The following is a 22319-nucleotide window of genomic DNA, read 5'->3' on the forward strand; positions in this document are numbered from 1 at the left end:
ATTCATTCTTTCATGTACAGTACAGACCAAAAGTTTGGACACACCTTCTCATTTAAAGATTTTTTTTCTGTATTTTCATGACTATGAAAATTGTACATTCACAATGAAGGCATCAAAACTATGAATTAACACATGTGGAATTATATACTTAACAAAAAAGTATGAAACAACTGAAAATATGTCTTATGTAACGGGTCTGGTAGGCGGAACCTCTGAGCTACTATACAAGGGGGCGGTCCTTGTAAGGGAGCGGGTGGCGACCAGGGAAGACGGGTAGGCAGTCACAGCAGGTGACCGGGACAGTCTCTGGGTGAACGGGCAGGAGGTCACGGCAAGTGACCGGGGCAGTCTCTGGGTGAACGGGCAGGAGGTCACAGCAAGTGACCGGGGCAGTCTCTGGGTAAACGGGCAGGAGGTCACAGCAAGTGACCGGGGCAGTCTCTTGGTGAACGGGCAGGAGGTCACAGCAAGTGACCGGGACAGTCTCTGAGTATAGGGTAGGTATGACCTGTGACGGCTGAGCCTCCAGGTAGGCTAGCAGGCGGATGACAGATGAGTGCTCCCAGGTGAGCAGGCGAGAGTCTCTGGAAGAGCAGGTGGTCACAGCACGTGACGGCAGAGCCTCCGGGTAGGCAGGCAGGTAGGTAGCGGAGGAGTGCTCCCAGGTGAGCGGGCAAGAGTCTCTGGAATAGCAGGTGGTCACAGCACGTGACGGCGGAGCCTCCAGGCAGGCTAGCAGGCAGGTAGTAGATGAGCGCTCCCAGGTGAGCTGGCGAGAGTCTCTGGAATAGCAGGTGGTCACAGCACGTGACGGCGGAGCCTCCAGGTAGGCAAGCAGGCAGGTAACGGAGGAGCGCTCCCAGGTGAGCGGGCAAGAGTCTCTGGAATAGCAGGTGGTCACAGCACGTGACGGCAGAGCCTCCAGGCAGACTAGCAGGCAAGTAGCAGAGGAGCGCTCCCAGGTGAGCGGGCGAGCTGGTCCATAGACAGACTGACAGGTGTAGGAAGGCAGACCGTCGGACCTCAGGCTAGCAAGCAGGTAGCAGGAATATCAGGCAGGAAACAGACAGCAAACTGGCAGGACTCTGGCAGGAATCAGGCAGGTAACTGGCAACGGGACCTGAGGGCTGAAGCAGAGTAGTGAACAGTGCAACAACATTGCTCGGGCACCTCCATTTTGGAGGAGGTGCCTTATATATGGTGAAGTCCTCCGGCCATTGGCCGGGGACTCCTTAGGACGGCGCGCGCGGCCCCTTTAAGAGGGAGGGAGAGCGCGCGCGCCCTAAGCACAGTGGCCGGGAAGGAGCGCGCGCTGCCAGCAGAGCGGGAGGAGGACGCCGGGCACGGAGCAGAGAGGTGAGGGGAACAGCGTCCCTGCCTAGCAGAGGGCAGGGACGCCGGCGCTACAGTACCCCCCCCCCTTTAGGCCCCCCCTTTTTTAGGCCAGACAGAAATTTAGCAAGGATAAGAGGGGCATGGATGTTCTCCCGGGGCTCCCAAGTTCTCTCCTCAGGACCAAACCCCTTCCAATCTACTAGAAAAAAGGTCTTTCCTCTTACCCTTTTGGTGGCAAGAATGTTCTCTACCTCAAACTCGTCCTCAGCAGAAACCGGAGCAGGAGGCGTACCTGTAGACTTGGAAAAAGAGTTAAGTACCACAGGTTTGAGGAGAGATACATGGAAGGAGTTAGGGATCCGTAAGTTGGCCGGGAGTTTCAATTTATAGGCCACCGGGTTGATCTGACTGATGACCTCCAGTGGACCGATGAACCGAGGCCCTAACTTGTAAGAAGGTATCTTGAGTCGGACATATTTAGATGAGAGCCAGACTTTATCTCCGGGACGAAATTGTGGAGGATCCAGGCGTTTTGTCAGCGTGTCTTTTCATCCGTTCGGACGACTGAAGGAGTGCGGATCGGGTACTCTCCCAAATGGAGGAAAATTTGCTAACGAGAGATTCCGCAGCCGGGTTGTCCACAGAGGTGGAGACAGGAAAAGGAATCCGAGGATGCTGACCGAAGACTACAAAAAACGGGGATTTGGAGGAGGATTCGCTCTCGTGATTGTTATAAGAGAACTCGGCCCATGGTAGGAGATCCACCCAGTCTGAATGATGGGCATTAACGAAGTGCCGGAGGTAACTGGTCAGGTTCTGATTGATCCGCTCCACTTGACCATTGGACTGTGGGTGGTAAGCGGAAGAGAAGTCCAGGGTGACATCTAGCAGTTTACAAGTGGCTCTCCAGAAGCGTGAGGTGAACTGTACCCCACGATCCGACACGATGTGGAGGGGCAGGCCATGAAGACGAAAGATGTGACGAATAAAGTCTTTAGCTAGCTTGGGTGCAGACGGGAGGCCTGGCAGGGGAACGAAATGAGCCATCTTGGAGAAGCGGTCAGCGACCACCCAAATGACCGTACAACCGGCAGAGACTGGGAGGTCTGTTATAAAGTCCATTGCTATATGCTGCCAGGGGGCAGCAGGTACTGGGAGCGGAAGGAGGCGACCGGCTGGCAGATGTCTCGGAACCTTGTTGCGGGCGCAGGACACACAGGCAGAAACAAAGTCTATTACGTCCTTGTGCAGGGTAGGCCACCAGTAGTGCCGGGTAATAAGCTGGAGGGTCTTTTTCTGACCGGCATGGCCAGCCAGTTTAGACGAGTGACCCCAGTGAAGGATCTTCTCTCGATCAGGTACTGATACGAACGTCTTTCCGGGAGGGAGACGATTTAGACTCACGGGAGCCACCTGCATTACTCTGACGGGATCGATGATGTGTTTCGGATCTTCCTCGAGATCAGACACCAGAAAGGATCGAGACAAGGCGTCCGCCTTGACGTTTTTGTCAGCCGGGCGAAAATGAAGAACAAAATCAAAGCGAGCAAAAAACAAGGACCACCGGGCTTGGCGCGGGTTAAGTCTCTGGGCATGCTGGAGATAAGCCAAGTTCTTGTGGTCAGTGTAAATTATTACCGGGTGAAGAGCCCCCTCGAGCAGGTAACGCCACTCCTCCAATGCCAGTTTGATGGCCAATAACTCTCGGTCTCCTATGGAATAATTGCGCTCTGAGGAGGAGAAGAGTTTAGAGAAGAAGCCGCAAGTTACCATCCTCCCGGAAGATGATTTTTGAGTAAGTACCGCTCCGGCTCCAGAGGAGGAGGCGTCAACTTCCAGGAAGAACTGCTTGTTGCCGTCCGGGCGATGCAGCACCGGGGCGGAAGAGAAGGCCTGTTTTAAGGAAAGAAAGGCCTCCTCTGCTTCGGGCGGCCACTCTTTGGGATTAGTACCCTTACGGGTGAGCGCGGAAATTGGGGCAGTCCGGGAAGAGAAGTGTGGTATGAAGAGGCGGTAGTAGTTGGCGAAGCCCAGGAACCGCTGAATGGCCTTCAACCCCTCCGGTTGAGGCCATTTCTCGATGGCAGACAGTTTCTCTGGATCCATTCGTAGGCCGGTCTGAGAAATAATGTAGCCCAAAAACGGAAGCGAGGTCTGCTCAAAGAGGCACTTCTCGTATTTAGCGAAGAGGTGATTCTGCCTGAGCCTGAGCAGGACCTGACGAACGTCCCTCCGGTGAGTCTGGAGATCCGGAGAGAAGACCAAGATGTCGTCCAGGTACACCACTACGCAGGAGTAGAGAAGGTCCCGGAAGATGTCATTGACCAACTCTTGAAAGACGGCAGGAGCGTTACAGAGACCAAAGGGCATTACCAGATATTCATAGTGGCCGTCCCGGGTGTTGAATGCCGTCTTCCATTCATCCCCCTGACGGATACGAACCAGGTTGTACGCCCCACGGAGGTCCAGTTTGGTGAAGATTCTAGCCCCTCTCAGACGATCAAATAACTCCGGAATGAGCGGAAGGGGGTACTTATTCTTCACCGTGATCTGGTTTAGGCCTCCATAGTCTATACAGGGACGGAGAGAGCCGTCCTTTTTTTTTACGAAGAAGAAGCCTGCTCCCGCCGGGGAGGTAGATTTCCGGATGAATCCCCTGGCCAGATTCTCCTCAATATATTCGGACATCGACCGGGTCTCAGCAGCGGATAATGGATAAATACGCCCACGGGGAGGAGTAGTACCGGGTAACAAGTCGATAGGGCAGTCGTATGGTCTATGAGGGGGTAGTGTCTCTGCTTCCTTTTTATTAAAGACATCAGCATAAGACCAATAAGGAATCGGAAGTCCAGGTAGATTAGCTGGGGTAGGAGAAGGACGGACGGGATGAACGGGAACCAGACAGGTCTTATGGCAGTCCTGTCCCCAGCGAAGGACTTCTCCGGTCTGCCAGTCAAGCACGGGTGCATGTCTCTGGAGCCAAGGTAGACCTAGCAAGAGGGCGTGAGAGAGTCCAGGCAGAACATGAAAGGAGATACTCTCAGAATGCAGCATTCCCACCTGCAGAGTAATGGATTCGGTGATGAGTTGGATGGGGCGTGGTAAGAGACCCCCATCCACGGCAGCAACAGACAAGGGTACAGCCAGAGGTTTGGTGGGGATGCGGTATTTCTCTACCAGAGACTGTGAAATAAGATTCCCGGCTGCTCCAGAGTCCAGTTGGGCTAGTTCGAAATAACAGTTCTCCCCGCAGACGATTGAAACTGACAGCAGCAGAGATGGAGAGGATTTATTCTTGTCTAGGTCGACCTCTCTGAGCGAACCTAGACACAGGCGTTTCCCGACCTCTCTGGGCAGGCACGGATCCGGTGCTCCTTACTGCCACAGTAGAAGCAGCTCCCCTCGGCACGGCGTAAGTCCTGACGGGTTTTGACCATCTTGGTCTGGTCGACCTGCATAGACTCAGGAGAGTGTACCTGAGGAGAGACGGAAGGAGTGATGGGTTTCTGAAAAGTAGGAGCTAGACGTGGAAACCTCCTCTCACGGGTGACCTCTTTGGCACGCTCCTGGAACCGTAGGTCAATCCGGGTGGCAAGAGTTATTAGGTCATCGAGAGTGGTAGGAATGTCCCGTCCGGCAAGTTCATCTTTAATATGGCCGGACAGACCCTCCCAGAAGACGGATACCAGAGCGTCGTTATCCCAGGCCAGCTCCGAGGCAAGGGTACGGAACCGTATGGCATATTGGCCCACGGTGAGACTTCCCTGACGGAGGCGTAGCAGAGATGATGCGGATGAGGTCTTCCGTCCGGGTTCGTCGAAGACTTTCCGGAAAGCCGTGAGGAAGGCAGGCAAGTCGGACACCAGGGGGTCTCCTCTCTCCCATAGAGGATTTAGCCAGGCCAGGGCCTCCCCGGTGAGATGGGACATGATGAAGGCAATTTTGGCCCGGTCGGAGTTAAACTGGTGGGACAATAGTTCAAAGTGCAGGGTGCACTGATTTATGAAGCCCCGAGCCTGGGCGGAGTCGCCTCCGAAGCGAGGAGGTGCAGAAAGCCGGGGTCCGGGGTAAGATACCATGGTATTGGTGGGCAGCGGAGCTGCCGGGTTGCGAGTCATGGCACTGGCGGTGGTTGCTGGTGGAGCAGTCAGAGTGTCCAGGCGAGAATTGACATTCCGCAGGTGACCCAGGATGGACTCCTGTTGGGACCTCTGACGGGACAGTTCATGACAGAGGTCCGAGAGCGAGGGAGCTTGGGTGCCACCGGGTTCCATGGCCCGAGCAAACTGTAACGGGTCTGGTAGGCGGAACCTCTGAGCTACTATACAAGGGGGCGGTCCTTGTAAGGGAGCGGGTGGCGACCAGGGAAGACGGGTAGGCAGTCACAGCAGGTGACCGGGACAGTCTCTGGGTGAACGGGCAGGAGGTCACGGCAAGTGACCGGGGCAGTCTCTGGGTGAACGGGCAGGAGGTCACAGCAAGTGACCGGGGCAGTCTCTGGGTAAACGGGCAGGAGGTCACAGCAAGTGACCGGGGCAGTCTCTGGGTGAACGGGCAGGAGGTCACAGCAAGTGACCGGGACAGTCTCTGAGTATAGGGTAGGTACGACCTGTGACGGCTGAGCCTCCAGGTAGGCTAGCAGGCGGATGACAGATGAGTGCTCCCAGGTGAGCAGGCGAGAGTCTCTGGAAGAGCAGGTGGTCACAGCACGTGACGGCAGAGCCTCCGGGTAGGCAGGCAGGTAGGTAGCGGAGGAGTGCTCCCAGGTGAGCGGGCAAGAGTCTCTGGAATAGCAGGTGGTCACAGCACGTGACGGCGGAGCCTCCAGGCAGGCCAGCAGGCAGGTAGTAGATGAGCGCTCCCAGGTGAGCGGGCGAGAGTCTCTGGAATAGCAGGTGGTCACAGCACGTGACGGCGGAGCCTCCAGGTAGGCAAGCAGGCAGGTAACGGAGGAGCGCTCCCAGGTGAGCGGGCAAGAGTCTCTGGAATAGCAGGTGGTCACAGCACGTGACGGCGGAGCCTCCAGGCAGACTAGCAGGCAAGTAGCAGAGGAGCGCTCCCAGGTGAGCGGGCGAGCTGGTCCATAGACAGACTGACAGGTGTAGGAAGGCAGACCGTCGGACCTCAGGCTAGCAAGCAGGTAGCAGGAATATCAGGCAGGAAACAGACAGCAAACTGGCAGGACTCTGGCAGGAATCAGGCAAGTAACTGGCAACGGGACCTGAGGGCTGAAGCAGAGTAGTGAACAGTGCAACAACATTGCTCGGGCACCTCCATTTTGGAGGAGGTGCCTTATATATGGTGAAGTCCTCGGGCCATTGGCCGGGGACTCCTTAGGACGGCGCGCGCGGCCCCTTTAAGAGGGAGGGAGAGCGCGCGCGCGCGCCCTAACCACAGTGGCCGGGAAGGAGCGCGCGCTGCCAGCAGAGCGGGAGGAGGACGCCGGGCACGGAGCAGAGAGGTGAGGGGAACAGCGTCCCTGCCTAGCAGAGGGCAGGGACGCCGGCGCTACATCTTATATTCTAGGTTCTTCAAAGTAGCCACCTTTTGCTTTGATGACTGCTTTGCACACTCTTGGCATTCTCTTGATGAACTTCAAGAGGTAGTTTTCTCATTTTGTCTCTCATAGTTGAGGTCTACCTATGATGTCAATTACAGGCCTTTCTCATCTTTTTAAGTGGGAAAACTTGCACAATTGGTGGCTGACTAAATACTTTTTTCCCCACTGTATATAATCTGTGCTATTCTTCCCTTTTTTGTGCCACCTCATTGTTCTTATGCCTCACCCATCTGTATGATCCTCTGACAGCACTTCTTGCAGTTCTTTCACGAGCAGGAGGTGTCTACTATGCTGGCTAGCTCCAACTTCCCTTCCCTTAATTCTCACAATGTGTTGCTTGAATTTACACCGCTGATGAGTGCTACAAGAAACAAGTAGGCAAGTGGAGTAGACATGGGGAGATAGTTATGTATTGCTATTAAGCCTGGGAGAAGAGAAGACCTAATCTGCTATGAGGAGGCAAGTGGAAATCCCTCCAGGTGGAGAGAAGGAGGGAAGCTTGTAAGGAGATAAGGCGGAGCAGGCTTGTAAGGAGATGAGGCTGAGCAGGCTTGTAAGGAGATGAGGCGGAGCAGGCTTCTAAGGAGATGATGCGGAGCAGGCTTGTAAGGAGATGATGCGGAGCAGGCTTGTAAGGAGATGAGGCGGAGCAGGCTTGTAAGGAGATTCTCACTCTTTCTGTAATCCATCTTGCTTGTCTGTAACTATTTATGGATCAGTCTAGGCAACAGACAGTGAGCAGCAAGTTGCAAGGAAGGGAGATGTCTAGTGGCCATAAGTTTAGAACAGTTTTACAACCCACAAAAAGCCAACATATTTGGTAAATGTGGGACATTATACTGTTGATAGTAGCTGCTCTTGCAATTTAATAAGCTTGTTTGTTTAAATGAATGTGACCATTTAAAGAGGTTGGCAACCTTTTGGGGACTTTTTTTTACCCTAAGAATCTGTCTTAAGGAAGGTTTGTAACTCTATCTCTTTATGACCAAAGACTACATTAAAGTTAAATGTACAGAAAACAAAAGAGCCTTTAAAAGTAAAACAAACCTAAATCTGTCATTAATCCGAATTTAAAAAAATATTTTTATCCAAAAATACATGCATTTAAGTGAAATAAAAAATTGTCCCCAAAGTTAAAGAAGTTGTCCACTACTTTTTTTAAGATTGCCCCAATGTATTAACCCTGTGATTATAAGACTTTTTGTAATTACCTTTGGTAGTCTTTATTGCCTGTGAGCTGCGCTATCCTTTGGCGTTCACAGTCATCATGTGACCCCCTGCTGATGTCAAGTGAAGTGAGGCATGACAGCAGTGACGCACGCTTTCCCAATGAATGAGGAGAGGGAAAGTACGTGGTGGATGCTGGGTGTGACGCGCCTAGTAACCCTGCCCACAGCCCAGAATCCACTGTGGAATGTGGCACTGAGTCACGTCCGGCTGCAGCTGGGACTTGACTTGACATCAGCGGATGTCAGAGCCGGCTGCAGCCGGGGGTCATGTGATGCCTGTGAGTGGCCAAGGATAGCGCTGCTCACATGCAATAAAGTCTACCAAAGGTAATTACAAAGAGTCTTATAATCACAGGGTTAATACATTGGAGGAATCGGAAAAAGTAATGGACAACTCCTTTAATCAATCCCTTTAACCTTTTCCCGACCGCCTACTGTACATAAACGTCGGCGCTGCCTGGGCTCTGTGCAGCGCCGACGTTTATGAAAGGTCGGTGGTCCCGCAGCCCTCAGGACCCCCAGGGTCCTGCAAGTGCTGTGGGTGCGGTGCAGAGCGACAACTCTGACAGGGGACATCATCGGGACCTGATTGGATCAGGTCCCAATGATGTTAACCCTTTGCTATCTTCTATATGCCGCGATCTATAGTGATCACGGCATTTAGAAGATAGTGAGAGGAGAGGGGGTCGTCCACTTACCTCTCCGACGGCCCCCTGATGTCTTCCAGGACCTGCCGTTTTCATGGTAGCCGGCGGTCACATGACTGCCTACGGATCTGCCATGTATGGTGTCCTGCTAGACTCAGCCAGCAGCTGAAGTCTAGCAGGAGACACTGACTGTGAAACTGTCAGCAAAGTTCTCATGCAATGCAATACATGTCTATTGCATTGCATGAGAACAGTGATTAGAAAAATAAAATTAATGTCCCATACAGGACTAAGTAAAAATGTAAAAAAAAGTCTAAAAAATTTTTTCAAATTGTTAAAAAAAAAATCACAAAATAAATAAATAAAATATTAAACCAATAAATCCGTATATTTATGCAAAAACAGAAAAAGTACACATATTTGGTATCGCCGCGTCCAAAACAACCCGATCTATAAAACTGTCACACTAATTAACTCCTTCTGTGCACACCGTAATAAAAATAAATAAAAAACGGAGCAAAAAAATATGCTTTTTCATCATATCGCCAAACAAAAAGTGGAAAAAAAATGCGATCAAAAAGCAAAATGGAAATAAAAATGGTACCTCTGAAAACGTCATCTTGTTCCGCAAAAAAAAAAGCTGCCATACAGCTCCATCAGCCGAAAAATAAAAAAGTTATAGCGCTCAGAATATGAATAACGCTGCCTTATTACTTTTACCACACGCAGAACGGCATAAAAAAAACCTCAAAAAACAATTCCTGAATTGTTGGTTTTTGTTAATTTTAGCTCCCAAAAAAACGGAATAGAAAGCGATCAAAAAATGTCACGTACCCAAAAATGGTACCAATAAAAATGTCAACTCGTCCCGCAAAAAACAAGCCGTCACATGACTCTGTTGGCCGAAATATGGAAAAATTATAGCTCTCAAAATATGGCGATGCAATAACTAGATTTTGCAAAAAAGTGTCTTTTAGTGTGTGACAGCTGTCAATCATAAAAACCCGATATAAATCTGGTATCTCTGTAATCGCATCGACCCGAAGAATAAAGTAATCTCATCACTTATACCGCACGAGGAACGGCGTAAAAAATAAATAAAACCAATTCTTCACCTGCTACTGATTTGTTTATTATGTCTCCCAAAGATCGCAGTAAGGCTCTGCTCACATTTATCCTGCGCTCTGCGCTGAGCACTTACACCAGAGTTTCCGTGTAAATCTCTGAAATACGTGATTCAGACGGAACCCATGACAGAAGATTCCCTGTAATGAGGCAGATATAGGCCACTGTGGATGCCGTCTGGCCTGTGATCCCACAGTGTCACTTTTTTTAGACGTGCATAAAAGTGCGGTTGGCCACAGTTTTGTGCACTTCTGAAAAAACGGACACCACTAAGCAGAGGCCAGACGGAGTCAAGATTAACTCTGCTGCCTCATTACAGTGAATGGATCCCGCAGGGGTTTCATCTGAATTACATCACTTGGAAATTTAGATGGAAACCCCGATGTAAGTGCTCAGCCTAGAGCGCCGGATAAATGTTACGTAAAATGTTCCCAATAAAAGCTTCAACTCGGCCCTCAAAAAAAGCTAGTCCCCACTCAGGTCCGTTATCTGTTAAAAATATAAGGGACTTCCAAATTACTGGTAGTTGAAAGGTTCTGGAAAAACGAAATGGCCTTTGCCCCCCAAAAGAAATTCAGAAAATTTTGTGCTCCCAAATCCAAATGCCTATTCTACAATAATTTGTTCTCCAATTGTCAAATAGCGCTCCGTCCCTCCAAGATCTCGCCGTATGGCTAAGCGGTACGATACAGCCACATATGGGGTATTGCCACTTTTAGAACAAATTGTGTGACACATTTCGGCACCATTTTTACCCATTGCCCTGTGTGAAAATGTAAAATCTGAGGGTAAAACATTTTTTGTGGTAAAAATATAATTATGTTTTCTTCACTGCTCAATGGTATAAATTAAAAAATGTAAAAATACTCACTACTTCCCTAGATGAATTCCTTGAGACGTGTAGTTTACAAAATGGGGTCACTTGTGGGGGTTTCTGCTGTTTCGGCATGTCAGCGACTCTTCAAATGTGACATGGTGTCTGCAACCTATCCCAGCCAACATAGCGCTCCTTTCTCTTCCGAACTCTGCCGTACACCAAAGCAGTGGTTTTACCCCACATATGGGGTATCGGAGTACTCAGGAAATTTGTTGTGCAATTTCTCCTGGTGCAATTTATCCTGTTACCCTTATGATAATGCAAAATTAGGGGATGAAAAACATTTTTTGTGGGATAAATGTGAAAATGTTATTTTTACGGCTCAATATTATAAAATTCTGTGAAGCACCTGGAGGTTCAAGGTGCTCACCACACATCTAGATAAGTTCCCTAAGGGGTCTAGTTTCCAAAATGGTGTCACTTGTGGGGGGTTTCCACTGTTTAGGCACATTAGGGGCTCCCCAAATGTGACATGGCGTCCGCTAATTATTCAAACAAATTTTACATTCAAAAAGTCAAATGGCGCTCCTTCCCTTCCAAACCCTGCCGTGCGCCCAAACAGTGGTTTTCCCCCACGTATGGGGTATCTGCGTGTTCAGGAGAAATTGCAGAACAAATTTCATGGTGCAATTTCTCCTATTACCCTTATGATAATGCAAAATTAAGGGATGAAAAATGTTTTTGTGTGAAAAATGTGAAAATTTTATTTTTACAGCTCAATATTATAAACTTCTGTGATGACCCTGGGGGTTCAAGGTGCTCACCACACATCTAGATAAGTTCTCTAAGGGGTCTAGTTTCCAAAATGGTGTCACTTGTGGGAGGTTTCCACTGTTTAGGCACATCAGGAGCTCTCCAAACGCAACATGGCGTCTGCTAATTATTCAAACAAATTTTACATTCAAAAAGTCTAATGGCGCTCTTTCCCTTCCGAACCCTGCAGTGCGCCCAAACAGTGGTTTTCCCTCACATATGGGGTATTAGCGTGCTCAGGAGAAATTACACTACAAATTGTGTAGTCCATTTTTTCCTGTTACCCTTGTGAAAATAAAAAAATTGGGTCTAAAGTAACATTTTTGTGAAAAAAAGTTAAATGTTCATTGTTTTCTTCCACATTCCAAAAATTCCCGTGAAACACCTAAAAGGTTAATAAACTTCTTGAATGTGGTTTTGAGCACCTTGAGGGGTGCATTTTTTAGAATGGTGTCACTTTTGGGTATTTTCTGTCATAAAGGCCCCTCAAAGTCGCTTCAAATAAGATGTGGTCCCTAAAAAAATGTTTTTGTAAATTTTGTTGGAAAAATGAGAAATCGCTGGTCAACTTTTAACCCTTATAGCTTCCTAACAAAAAAAAATTTTGGTTCCAAAATTGTACTGATGTAAAGTAGACATGTGGGAAATGTTATTTATTAACTCTTTTGTGTGACATATCTCTCTGATTTAAGGGCATGAAAATTCAAAGTTTGAAAATTGCAAAATTTTAAAAATTTTCGCCAAATTTCCGATTTTTTTCACAAATAAACGCAAGTGATATCAAAGAAATTTTACCACTATCATGAAGTACAATATGTCATGAAAAAACAGTTTCAGAATCAGGGGGATCCGTTGAAGTGTTCCAGAGTAATTACTTCATAAAGTGACAGTGGTCAGAATTGAAAAAATTGGCCCGGTCATGAAGGCAAAAACAGGCTCTGGCGCGAAGTGGTTAAGGGAGAAGTACAACTTTATACAATTTATCACAAAGAGCTGTCAAGGGTGCAAAATAACAAAAAAAAAAGTAATGCTCACTAGACGGATCACCTACTGGTCAATTGCCAATGTTTCCCTGACCCCACCTTTGGTCCAACTCGGCAACCGCTGGAGCCAATTACTCACCACAGCATTGATCTCAGCGGTGCAAACAGGTGACTTCTACAGTGGTCATGTGTCATAGTGCCTGAGATTGGCAGGAGGCAGGGAAAGCTTCATCAGGGGATTGATAAGGTAGCTGTAACTTTTTGTTGCTGTTTCAGACATTTGGCAGATTTTTGAATCTATGGGTTTGGACGGTTCCTATATAATATTCCATGCCAGTCTACTTTTTTCCATTTTGCTTGAGTTCCAACCTCATTAAATGTTCTGAGATCCAGCATATATGTCTTGATTTTTTTCCGTCAGTCTGTGTTATATACTTTTTTTTACTTTATTCTTATTATAATTCCAAAAAATATAAAAAGATTGATAAATAACAATGGGACTTTAGAAAAGGAAATTGTAATGGATCTTATAGGCATAGTTAGGATTACGAGAAAGCAAATGGTTATGATCGCATCTCATTGACTTTTCAGGAAACATGTTATAGGATGTTGGTGGTTAAAACATATGTTGATATGTATATATTTGTCTCCTCATTTTCAGAAGCTGTGTTCTTTTTACTTTTCCACTATCTTATATATCATATTCCTCAAGTCGATATGTGACTCTTTAACAGGTCATGTAATATGACTAGGGATATTAATCATGCCCGATACCCATATACAGGGAGCTGCAGTATTGTCACCAGACGTAATGCTTTGCATGTTGTTCTACTGTCGTAATATCCATGAATGATAAGGTTCCCTAGGTAGAACGGCTTTTGTTATGCAAGATACTGTATGCTAGCTCTAATTATATTGCAATGAATTGCCTTTAATAACATTGCTTCCTTGGCTAGGATTATATATCTTTGACTTTGCTAAGGGGGATTAAACTGGCAATGAATTTTTATCTAAAGCTGCCTAATTGGCTGCATATAGGAGTATTGCTGTGAAGAAACACATAATTGTAATATATATGTTTGTTTACATTTCTTAAAAGATTTTAATATTTACTTTAACTAAAACATTCAGAATTGTTAGTATAAAGTATATTAACTTTTTTCAGCAATGTGTTTGCTATAAAATGAGCTGTAATTTTCATGTTTTTCCGCATTTGTAGTGCTTAACTCTTTGCAGATGTCTAATACACAGTTCATAAACCCGCCTTGATGTTTTTAAATTGGACCATATAATTACAGTGAGAGCAAAATATTATCTTCTTAAAGCTTCTATGCCAAGAAAAAAATGAACCGCTTAGAGGAAGTTCTGATTTTAAAAAACGTAGTCGGTTTCCAAATTGTAAAGGTGGCAAACCCTCTTTAATCTCTTATCTAATATATACATAATCTCTTATCTAATATATAATATTTATAATATATACATAAAAACATAAGTTGTGTTTCTGAGAGCAACTTGTGGTTGACGTTCCATCAATACTGAAAATAGGGGACACATGTTCCCCGAATAGAGCAGCAGTGTTCTTCTATCTCATTTTGTGCCATAGACTTTGAACAGAGCAACACCACGCACCCATGACCACCACACTGACATAACTTAGAGTCCTTTGGGCCTGAGAGCAAAATTTTGACCTGGGCATCCTTCATCCCCAAACTCTCACACACACATGCACACACATACTACAATAACATGTTGCTCAGTTGCATAAGCCCCAGAAGCATTGATAGTCTGTGTTAGCCGCACATAAAAAAGAATAATATAAATAAAATATATACTTTAAATGTGGCAGAAAAACACAGAAACAAAATCATTTTCTATGTGGTATTTCTAAACAATACAGTAACACTTTAAAATTTCCTCCAATATAGCACCCATTTGGTAGTATTGTCCATCTATTGTGCCCCGATACTGATATAACATCACTTTTTATGGCCTCGATATAGTAGTGATATACACCTATGGGCCCCATATGTTAACAATGTCCCCCTAAGTGGCCCCCATATATTAATAATGCCTCCCATGTGGCCTCTATCTAGTAGTAATGTCCCCAAAGTTTTGGCCCCATAAATTAATAATGCCCCCCATTGCTGGGACCTCTTAAATTAATAACATCCATCTATGTGGCCCCATATTATAATAATGTCCCCCCATTGCTGGGACCTCTTAAATTAATAACATCCATCTATGTGGCCCCATATTATAATAATGTCCCCCAATTCTGGCCCTCATATTGTAATAATGTCCCCCAATTCTGTTGCTTGGGCGCAGCTTCAGTTGAAAATATACACCCTTATAAGCATGGTCGCACCCCTACGACCTCAATCATTACACCCCTTGGTCCTAGCAATCGGACACCTGTTCCTTATCGTATGGATAGGTGATAAATTTGTGATGTTGAGAACACCCATATAATCCCTGTTCATAATTCAGCAATTGATCGATTTTAATAAATTTCGCAACAGACCTTGACAGATTTAGCAAAGGCCTTTTTCATGAGACTGTCCATTTACTCCATGCGCTGTCCCAGTGCACAATGGCTTGCACTCAGTGACCCCATTCATGAGCCATTTTTCACAGGTATTGTCCCTGCAGAAAAAATCACAACTTGCTCTATCAGACTCCATTCTATGGACTATGAGATGGATGGTTGAATTTGGCTGAATGACACATGGGTGTAGTACAGAACTCCCCACTGATGGAAAACATTTCCGATTCTACTGGACAGGCCACAGCAAATCTTCAATGTGGTCTTGTGAATTATGCCTTATTAAAGGGTTTGGCCACTACTTTTTATTGGTGGCATAGGCCATCAATATCTGATCAGTTGGGGTGGAACACCTGGCACCTCCGCTGATCTGCTGTTACCGTTGCCGGCAGGAAGTTCTAAGATGCTGCCGGAACATAGCTGCTTCGTCATTTCGATAGTGATCGCAGCCTGGTACTGCAAATCCTCCTCTATTCAAACGTACCCAGCCTCAGCCACTATATCGAGAACTTCCGGCTGGCTTTGGTAACAGCTGATGCCGGGTGTCGCACCCTCACCTATCAGATATTGATGGTCTATCTTAAGTAAAAAAGTAGTGGCCAAACCCTTTTGTGTTGAGGTTTAGACTTGTCTTTACTGGTGTCAGATTGTCTTTTTAGAAATGATGCTCTTTATGTAATTGCCCGCAGGATAAATAATGTGTATAAATATGTACAGGTTTATTTTGGACTTGGCTGTTTTGCATATTTCTACACAAAAATGATTTTCTGCTGCCATAAAATTCATAAACTTGTTTGAAATTCATATCCCTCGTGGATTAAGCCTACTTGTGTTGCTGACTAATGCCACTATAATTTGAATTTCTTTTATTAGTCGTGTGTAGAGCATGAACATCCTACGTGCCTTCAGAAATACACATTTGTTGTCATCTTTCTGATTTTAATGTTTAAAGTGCTGCTTATATGTTTTACTGTTGTATTTATACAGTCCTATAAATTACGTTGCGAAAACAAAAGCCGCTCACATCAAGCATGTAATTCACCCTGACAATGGTGTACTACATTTTAAGATTGATCTCTTTTTGTTATTGTAGCTGTCTACTCAAGGAGACGCAAGTCAGGTGATTGGACCTCTCACAGAAGGTCAGCGAAGAAATGTGGCTGTGGTCAATTCACTTTACAGACTTCATCATTCCATTCTAAAGGTGGTAAGATATCGGCAAGGGTGAATATAGTAGAACAAAGTAGTTAAAGGGGTTATCCAATTTCAGGAAAATGGAGAGCAAACGCTCTAAAATAGCAAATAGGTCAGGTACTCGCCCTCCTCGGATCCAGCACCTGCTCTCCGCTGCTGCTTGGTTTTTGGTGTTTTGCCTGCAGTGGTGACAAAAAACACATATTTTGTATCATTATACACAAAAGGCATAGTGCAATGTTTTATGAGATCATGTTGACGTGTCATCAATGGTTTTTGCAGGGTTTGATTACCTGAAATAACAAATTTTATTATTTATTTCTTTTTAATAATTGTAGAACTCGGCAATAAACTGGAAACACCCCCCTACCCACCCCACCATCCATATCTGGGTACATCCGGCTATGTAGAACTGCAAATAATGTGTTCTGGAGAAGTTTAGTCTTCCACATTTTTTCTGTGGTCTACAAAATAATGTGACGATATTTACAATTTTCAAAATTATCATTTCCATTTTAAATTTCAAATACATAAGTGTGTTTTAGATCATATATTGCACTAGCTATTGAGCCCGTTCTACGGGTGGCAAGCATTTATTGGTATATGGTCTCCCATGCTCCCATGCTGGTATTTGTGCTGCCCCCATCCTGATATTTGTGCTGCCCCCATCCTGTTCCCCCATCCTGTTATGTGCTGCCCTCATCCCTATCCTGGTATGCATGGCACCCCTCACCCCCAATCCTGGTGTGCATGGCACCCCTCACCCCCAATCCTGGTGTGCATGGCACCCCTCACCCCCAATCCTGGTATGCATGGCACCCCTCATCCCCAATCCTGGTATGCATGGCACCCCTCATCCCCAATCCTGGTATGCATGGCACCCCTCATCCCTATCCTCTTATGTATGGTACCCCTCATGCTGGTATGCATGGTACCCCTCATCCCTATCCTGGTATGCATGGCAGCCCATCCCTCATCCTGGTATGCATGGTACCCCTCATCCCTATCCTGGTATACATGGTACCCCTCATCCCTATCCTGGTATACATGGTACCCCACATCCCTATCCTGGTATACATGGTACCCCTCATCCCTATCCTGGTATTCATGGCCCCTTATCCGAATCCTGGTATGCATGCCCCCCCCCCCAGATCCCTATCCTGGTATGCAAGGTACCCCTCATTCCTATCCTGGTATGCATGGTACCCCTCATTCCTATCCTGGTATGCATGGTACCCCTCATTCCTATCCTGGTATGCATGGTACCCCTCATTCCTATCCTGGTATGCATGGCACCCCTCATTCCTATCCTGGTATGCATGGCACCCCTCATCCCCAATCCTGGTATGCATGGCACCCCTCATCCCTATCCTGGTATGCATGGTACCCCTCATCCCTATCCTGGTATGCATGGCAGCCCATCCCTCATCCTGGTATGCATGGTACCCCTCATCCCTATCCTGGTATATGTGGTACCCCTCATCCCTATCCTGGTATACATGGTACCCCTCATCCCTATCCTGGTATTCATGGCCCCTTATCCGATTCCTGGTATGCATGCCACCCCCCAGATCCCTATCCTGGTATGCATGGTACCCCTCATTCCTATCCTGGTATGCATGGTTCCCCTCATTCCTATCCTGGTATGCATGGCACCCCTTGAAATGTATTACTCACAAGGTTGCTGCATTTCCCCTCACTATCAATGGAGTTCACCAAGAAAGTTTGGACTTGGTTGTATTAGATAATTTACCCTCTCCGGTCGTTTTAGGTTTGCCTTGGTGAAAGCTGCACAATCCTTTGCTGGACTGGTCTACTAATGTGATTAAGTCTTGGAGTCCGAAGTGCTATGATAAATGTTGTAATGGTCGCATTGCGGCTGTGGAAAAAGGGGAATTACCTGTACCTATTCAAGATTTTTGGAGGGTTTTTTCAGAGAAGGAGTCGCATGTTTTACCTCCTCATAGGGATTATGATTGCGCCATTGAGTTTGTTCCTGGAGCTACTCTTCCCAAGAGTTGCTTGTTTAATCTGACTATTCCTGAAAGAAAGGCCTTGGAGGAGTACATACAGACTAGCCTGCTGCTGGTCACATTAGACCTTCTAAGTCGCCTGTGGCAGTTGGATTTTTCTTTGTTAAAAAAAAGGATGGGGGTTTACGTCCATGTCTGGATTTTCGTGAAATTGATAAGATTACCGTACGCAATTCCTACCCATTGCCGTTAATTCCTGACTTGTTTAACCAGTTGGTGGGGGCCAAGTGGTTCTCTAAAATTGATCTCCGGGGGGCATACAATTTGTTACGAGTGAAGGAGGGTGATGAATGGAAAACTGCTTTTAACCTCCGGTAGGTGATTTTGAGAATGTGGTGATGCCTTTTGGTCTTACCAATGCACCTGCATTTTTTCAGAACCTTATTAATGACATCCTGAGACCTTTGATTGGTAAGAATGTGGTTGTATATTTGGATGACATTTTGATTTATTCACCAGATTTAGAGTCCCATTGGCAGAGTGTATGTGAAGTTTTACAGTTATTGAGTGATAATTCACTCTTTGCTAAGCTGGAGAAATGTGAGTTCACTGTGCAGAAAATGAGTTTTTTGGACTACATTGTCTCCAGCGAGGGCTTTGAGATGGACCCGGTGAAGGTTCAGGCTGTGCAGGAATGGCCTAGGCCTATTGGTTTGAAATCTATACAGAGATTTTTGCAGGAAATTCATTAAGAATTTTTCTATAATTGTTAAGCCTCACCAGGAAAGGTGCGAATACGGCCCAGTGGACTACTGAGGCCATTGAAGCGTTTGAGTATCTCAAAGAGAGGTTCAGTTCTGCCCCTATCCTTATGCAGCCTGATGAGACCAAACCTTTTTTGGTCGAGGTCAATGCTTCATCGGTGGGGGTCGGAGCAGTTTTGTCTCAGGAGAACAAGGATGGAGTACATCCTTGTGCCTTCTTTTCGAAAAAAATTTCGGAAACCGAACTGAATTATGATGTTGGAAATCGGGAGTTGCTGGCTATTAAACTCGCGTTTGAACATTGGCGTCATTTTTTGGAAGGCGCTAGATTTCCTATTCAGGTTTTCACAGATCATAAGAATTTGATCTATCTGGATGCTGCCAAGCGCTTGAATGCCCGTCAAGCTAGGTGGGCACTTTTTTTTCTTGGTTTCATTTTTCTGTTACCTATATCCCTGGTACTAAGAATGTTAGCCGATGCTTTATCTCGCAGCTTCTCTCCTCCGGTCGGTGCCGAGGAGGAGGAGAGCATTTTACAGAAAGGAGTTGTGGTGGCGGCATTGGACTCCGTTTTGGAGAATGGGATTCTGAAAGCTCAAGATGATGCTCCATCTAACACTCCCCATGGGAGGTTGTTCCCCTCCCTATCCTGGTATGCATGGCACCCCTCATCCCTATCCTGGTATGCATGGCACCCCTCATCCCTATCCTGGTATGCATGGCACCCCTCATCACCAATCCTGGTATGCATGGCACCCCTCATCCCCAATCCTGGTATGCATGGCACCCCTCATCCCCAATCCTGGTATGCATGGCACCCCTCATCCCTATCCTGGTATGCATGGTTGCCCATCCCCCATCCTGGTATGCATGGTACCCCTCATCCCTATCCTGGTATGCATGGTACCCCTCATCCCTATCCTGGTATGTATGGTACCCCTCATACTGGTATGCATGGTACCCCTCATCCCTATCCTGGTATGCATGGTTGCCCATCCCTCATCCTGGTATACATGGTACCTCTCATCCCTATCCTGGTATACATGGTACCCCTCATCCCTATCCTGGTATACATGGTACCCCTCATCCCTATCCTGGTATTCATGGCCTCTTATCCGAATACTGGTATGCATGGCCCCCCCCAGATCCCTATCCTGGTATGCATGGTACCCCTCATTCCTATCCTGGTATGCATGGTACCCCTCATTCCTATCCTGGTATGCATGGCACCCCTCTTCCCTATCCTGGTATGCATGGCACCCCTCATCCCTATCCTGGTATGCATGGCACCCCTCATCCCTATCCTGGTATGCATGGCACCCCATCCCTTATCCTGGTATGCATGGTACCCCTCATCCCTATCCTGGTATACATGGTACCTGTTATGATCTGCAACAAGTACTAAGGAAAGATAGGGGAACGTTGTCCCTACAGTAAGACTAAGCTGAATCCCTACGATGTAGCGGGCTGACTCTTCCTAGCGAACAGACCCGCCTTAGTCCTCGGCTAGTCTGAACGAAGACCTATAGCATAAGGGGAGGGGTCCCTAAAAGAACTAAGGACTGGGGCAAAAATGGGACACCTCCTAAACAGAGAAGTTGTTGCAGAACACAAAAAGACAAACTGACCAAAAGGTACTAGTGGTCCCAGAAGGACCAAGCGAAGTGACAGAGAAAGGCATCGAAGCACCTGGCTAGAGAAACAGTCAAACACTGAAGTCCAGCGCAGCCAAAAGGGCGGAGCTGGAATATAAAGGCAGATGGTCACGTGACCACAAAACACAAGTTGGAAAAAACAAACAGGAGGGTTCCAACAGTACCCCTCATCCCTATCCTTGTATACATGGTACCCCTCATCCCTATCCTGGGTATGCATGGCCCCTCATCTGAATCCTGGTATGCATCTCCCCCCAGATCCCTATCCTGGTATGCATGGTACCCCTCATCCCCCAATCCTGGTATGCATGCCACCCCTCATCCCCCAATCCTGGTATGCATGGCACCCCTCATCCCCAATCCTGGTATGCATGGCACCCCTCATCCCCAATCCTGGTATGCATGGCACCCACCATCCCCAATCCTGGTATGCTTGGCACCCCTCATTTCAAATCTGGTATACATGGCACCCCTCATCCCAATCCTGGTATGCATGGCACCCCATCTCTCATCCTGGTATGCATGGCACCCCATCTCTCATCCTAGTATGCATGGCACCCCTCATCCCAAATTTGATATACATGGCACCCCTCATCCTAATCCTGGCATGTATGGTACCCCTCATCCCCCAATCCTGGTATGTATGGTACCCAATCCCTCATCCTAGTATGCATGGCTTTCTCATCCCCAATACTGGTATGTATGGCACTCCTCATCCCTATCTTGGTATGCATGGCACTCCTCATCCCTATCCTGGTATGCATGGCACTCCTCATCCCCCAATCCTGGTATGCATGGTACCCCTCATCCCCCAATCCTGGTATGCATGGTACCCCTCATCCCCCAATCCTGGTATGCATGGTACCCCTCATCCCCCAATCCTGGTATGCATGGTACCCCTCATCCCCCAATCCTGGTTTGCGTGGTCCCCTCACCCCCAAATCCTGGTATGCGTGGTCCCCTCATCCCCCAATCCTGGTTTGCGTGGTCCCCTCACCCCCAAATCCTGGTATGTGTGACCCCTTCATCCCTCAATCCTGGTATGCATTGTACCCCTCATCCCTTTCACGCTGCACACTTATAAACACTTATACTCCCCTTTCTTCCCTGTGTTCCAGCGCTGCTGTGTCCTGTTCTGCCGGGGGAGGAGTGTGGCGCCGGAGTACACGCGTGCCCATACCGCGCTGTCCGGCGCCATTTTGCTGAAGACACACTGCAAATGTGTCTTAAGTAAAATGGCACCCGATAGCACTATGCGAATGCACCGATTCCGATGCCTTCACTCCGCCACCCTGTCTCCGGCGAGAAGAGAGGCGCCGCGGCAACGCTCCTCCCGGTCAGGTAAGTATGGCGCCGGAGATCGCAGTATGCGTTCAGTGTCTACTCATAGCTCGATCTCCGTCGCCATACACACTCCTCTTACCTGTAACGGCTCCATGCGTGCTTCTGTCTGGAGCCAGAATGCACAGGCGTGTCGCGCTTGCGCAGTCTATAAAGGCTTCAGAGAGAGACACGCATCCCCGGTTATATTATAGATGACTTATACTAATGTGAAGAAAAATCCAGCAAGAAGCAGGGAGTGTAAAAACACTCAGAGTATACATTGAAGAGCCAGTAAACACATAAAGCAGAACATGAAGGTAAATGCAAAGCACGAGATGCAACACAACCCCACAAAAACG

General features: G+C 47.2%; 1 protein-coding gene across 7 annotated transcripts in view; it reads left to right on the top strand.

Annotated features, from left to right (window-relative positions):
* The window catches only part of COG5 (component of oligomeric golgi complex 5), a 414164-nt gene that overhangs the window by 310096 nt on the left and 81749 nt on the right, over positions 1–22319 (top strand). For 4 of the 7 annotated variants that reach the window (XM_073652205.1, XM_073652207.1, XM_073652210.1 and 1 more), the window contains one exon: positions 16145–16258. In XM_073652205.1, the coding sequence (XP_073508306.1) occupies positions 16145–16258 (114 nt within the window). The remainder of the gene's footprint in view (positions 1–16144; positions 16259–22319) is intronic. The other 3 variants (XM_073652206.1, XM_073652208.1, XM_073652209.1) reach the window with 1 other exon arrangement.

Source organism: Phyllobates terribilis, unplaced genomic scaffold, assembly GCF_046119375.1.
Source record: "Phyllobates terribilis strain yellow unplaced genomic scaffold, ASM4611937v1 Scaffold_11__3_contigs__length_659146591, whole genome shotgun sequence".
NCBI classification, from domain to species: Eukaryota; Metazoa; Chordata; class Amphibia; order Anura; family Dendrobatidae; genus Phyllobates; species Phyllobates terribilis.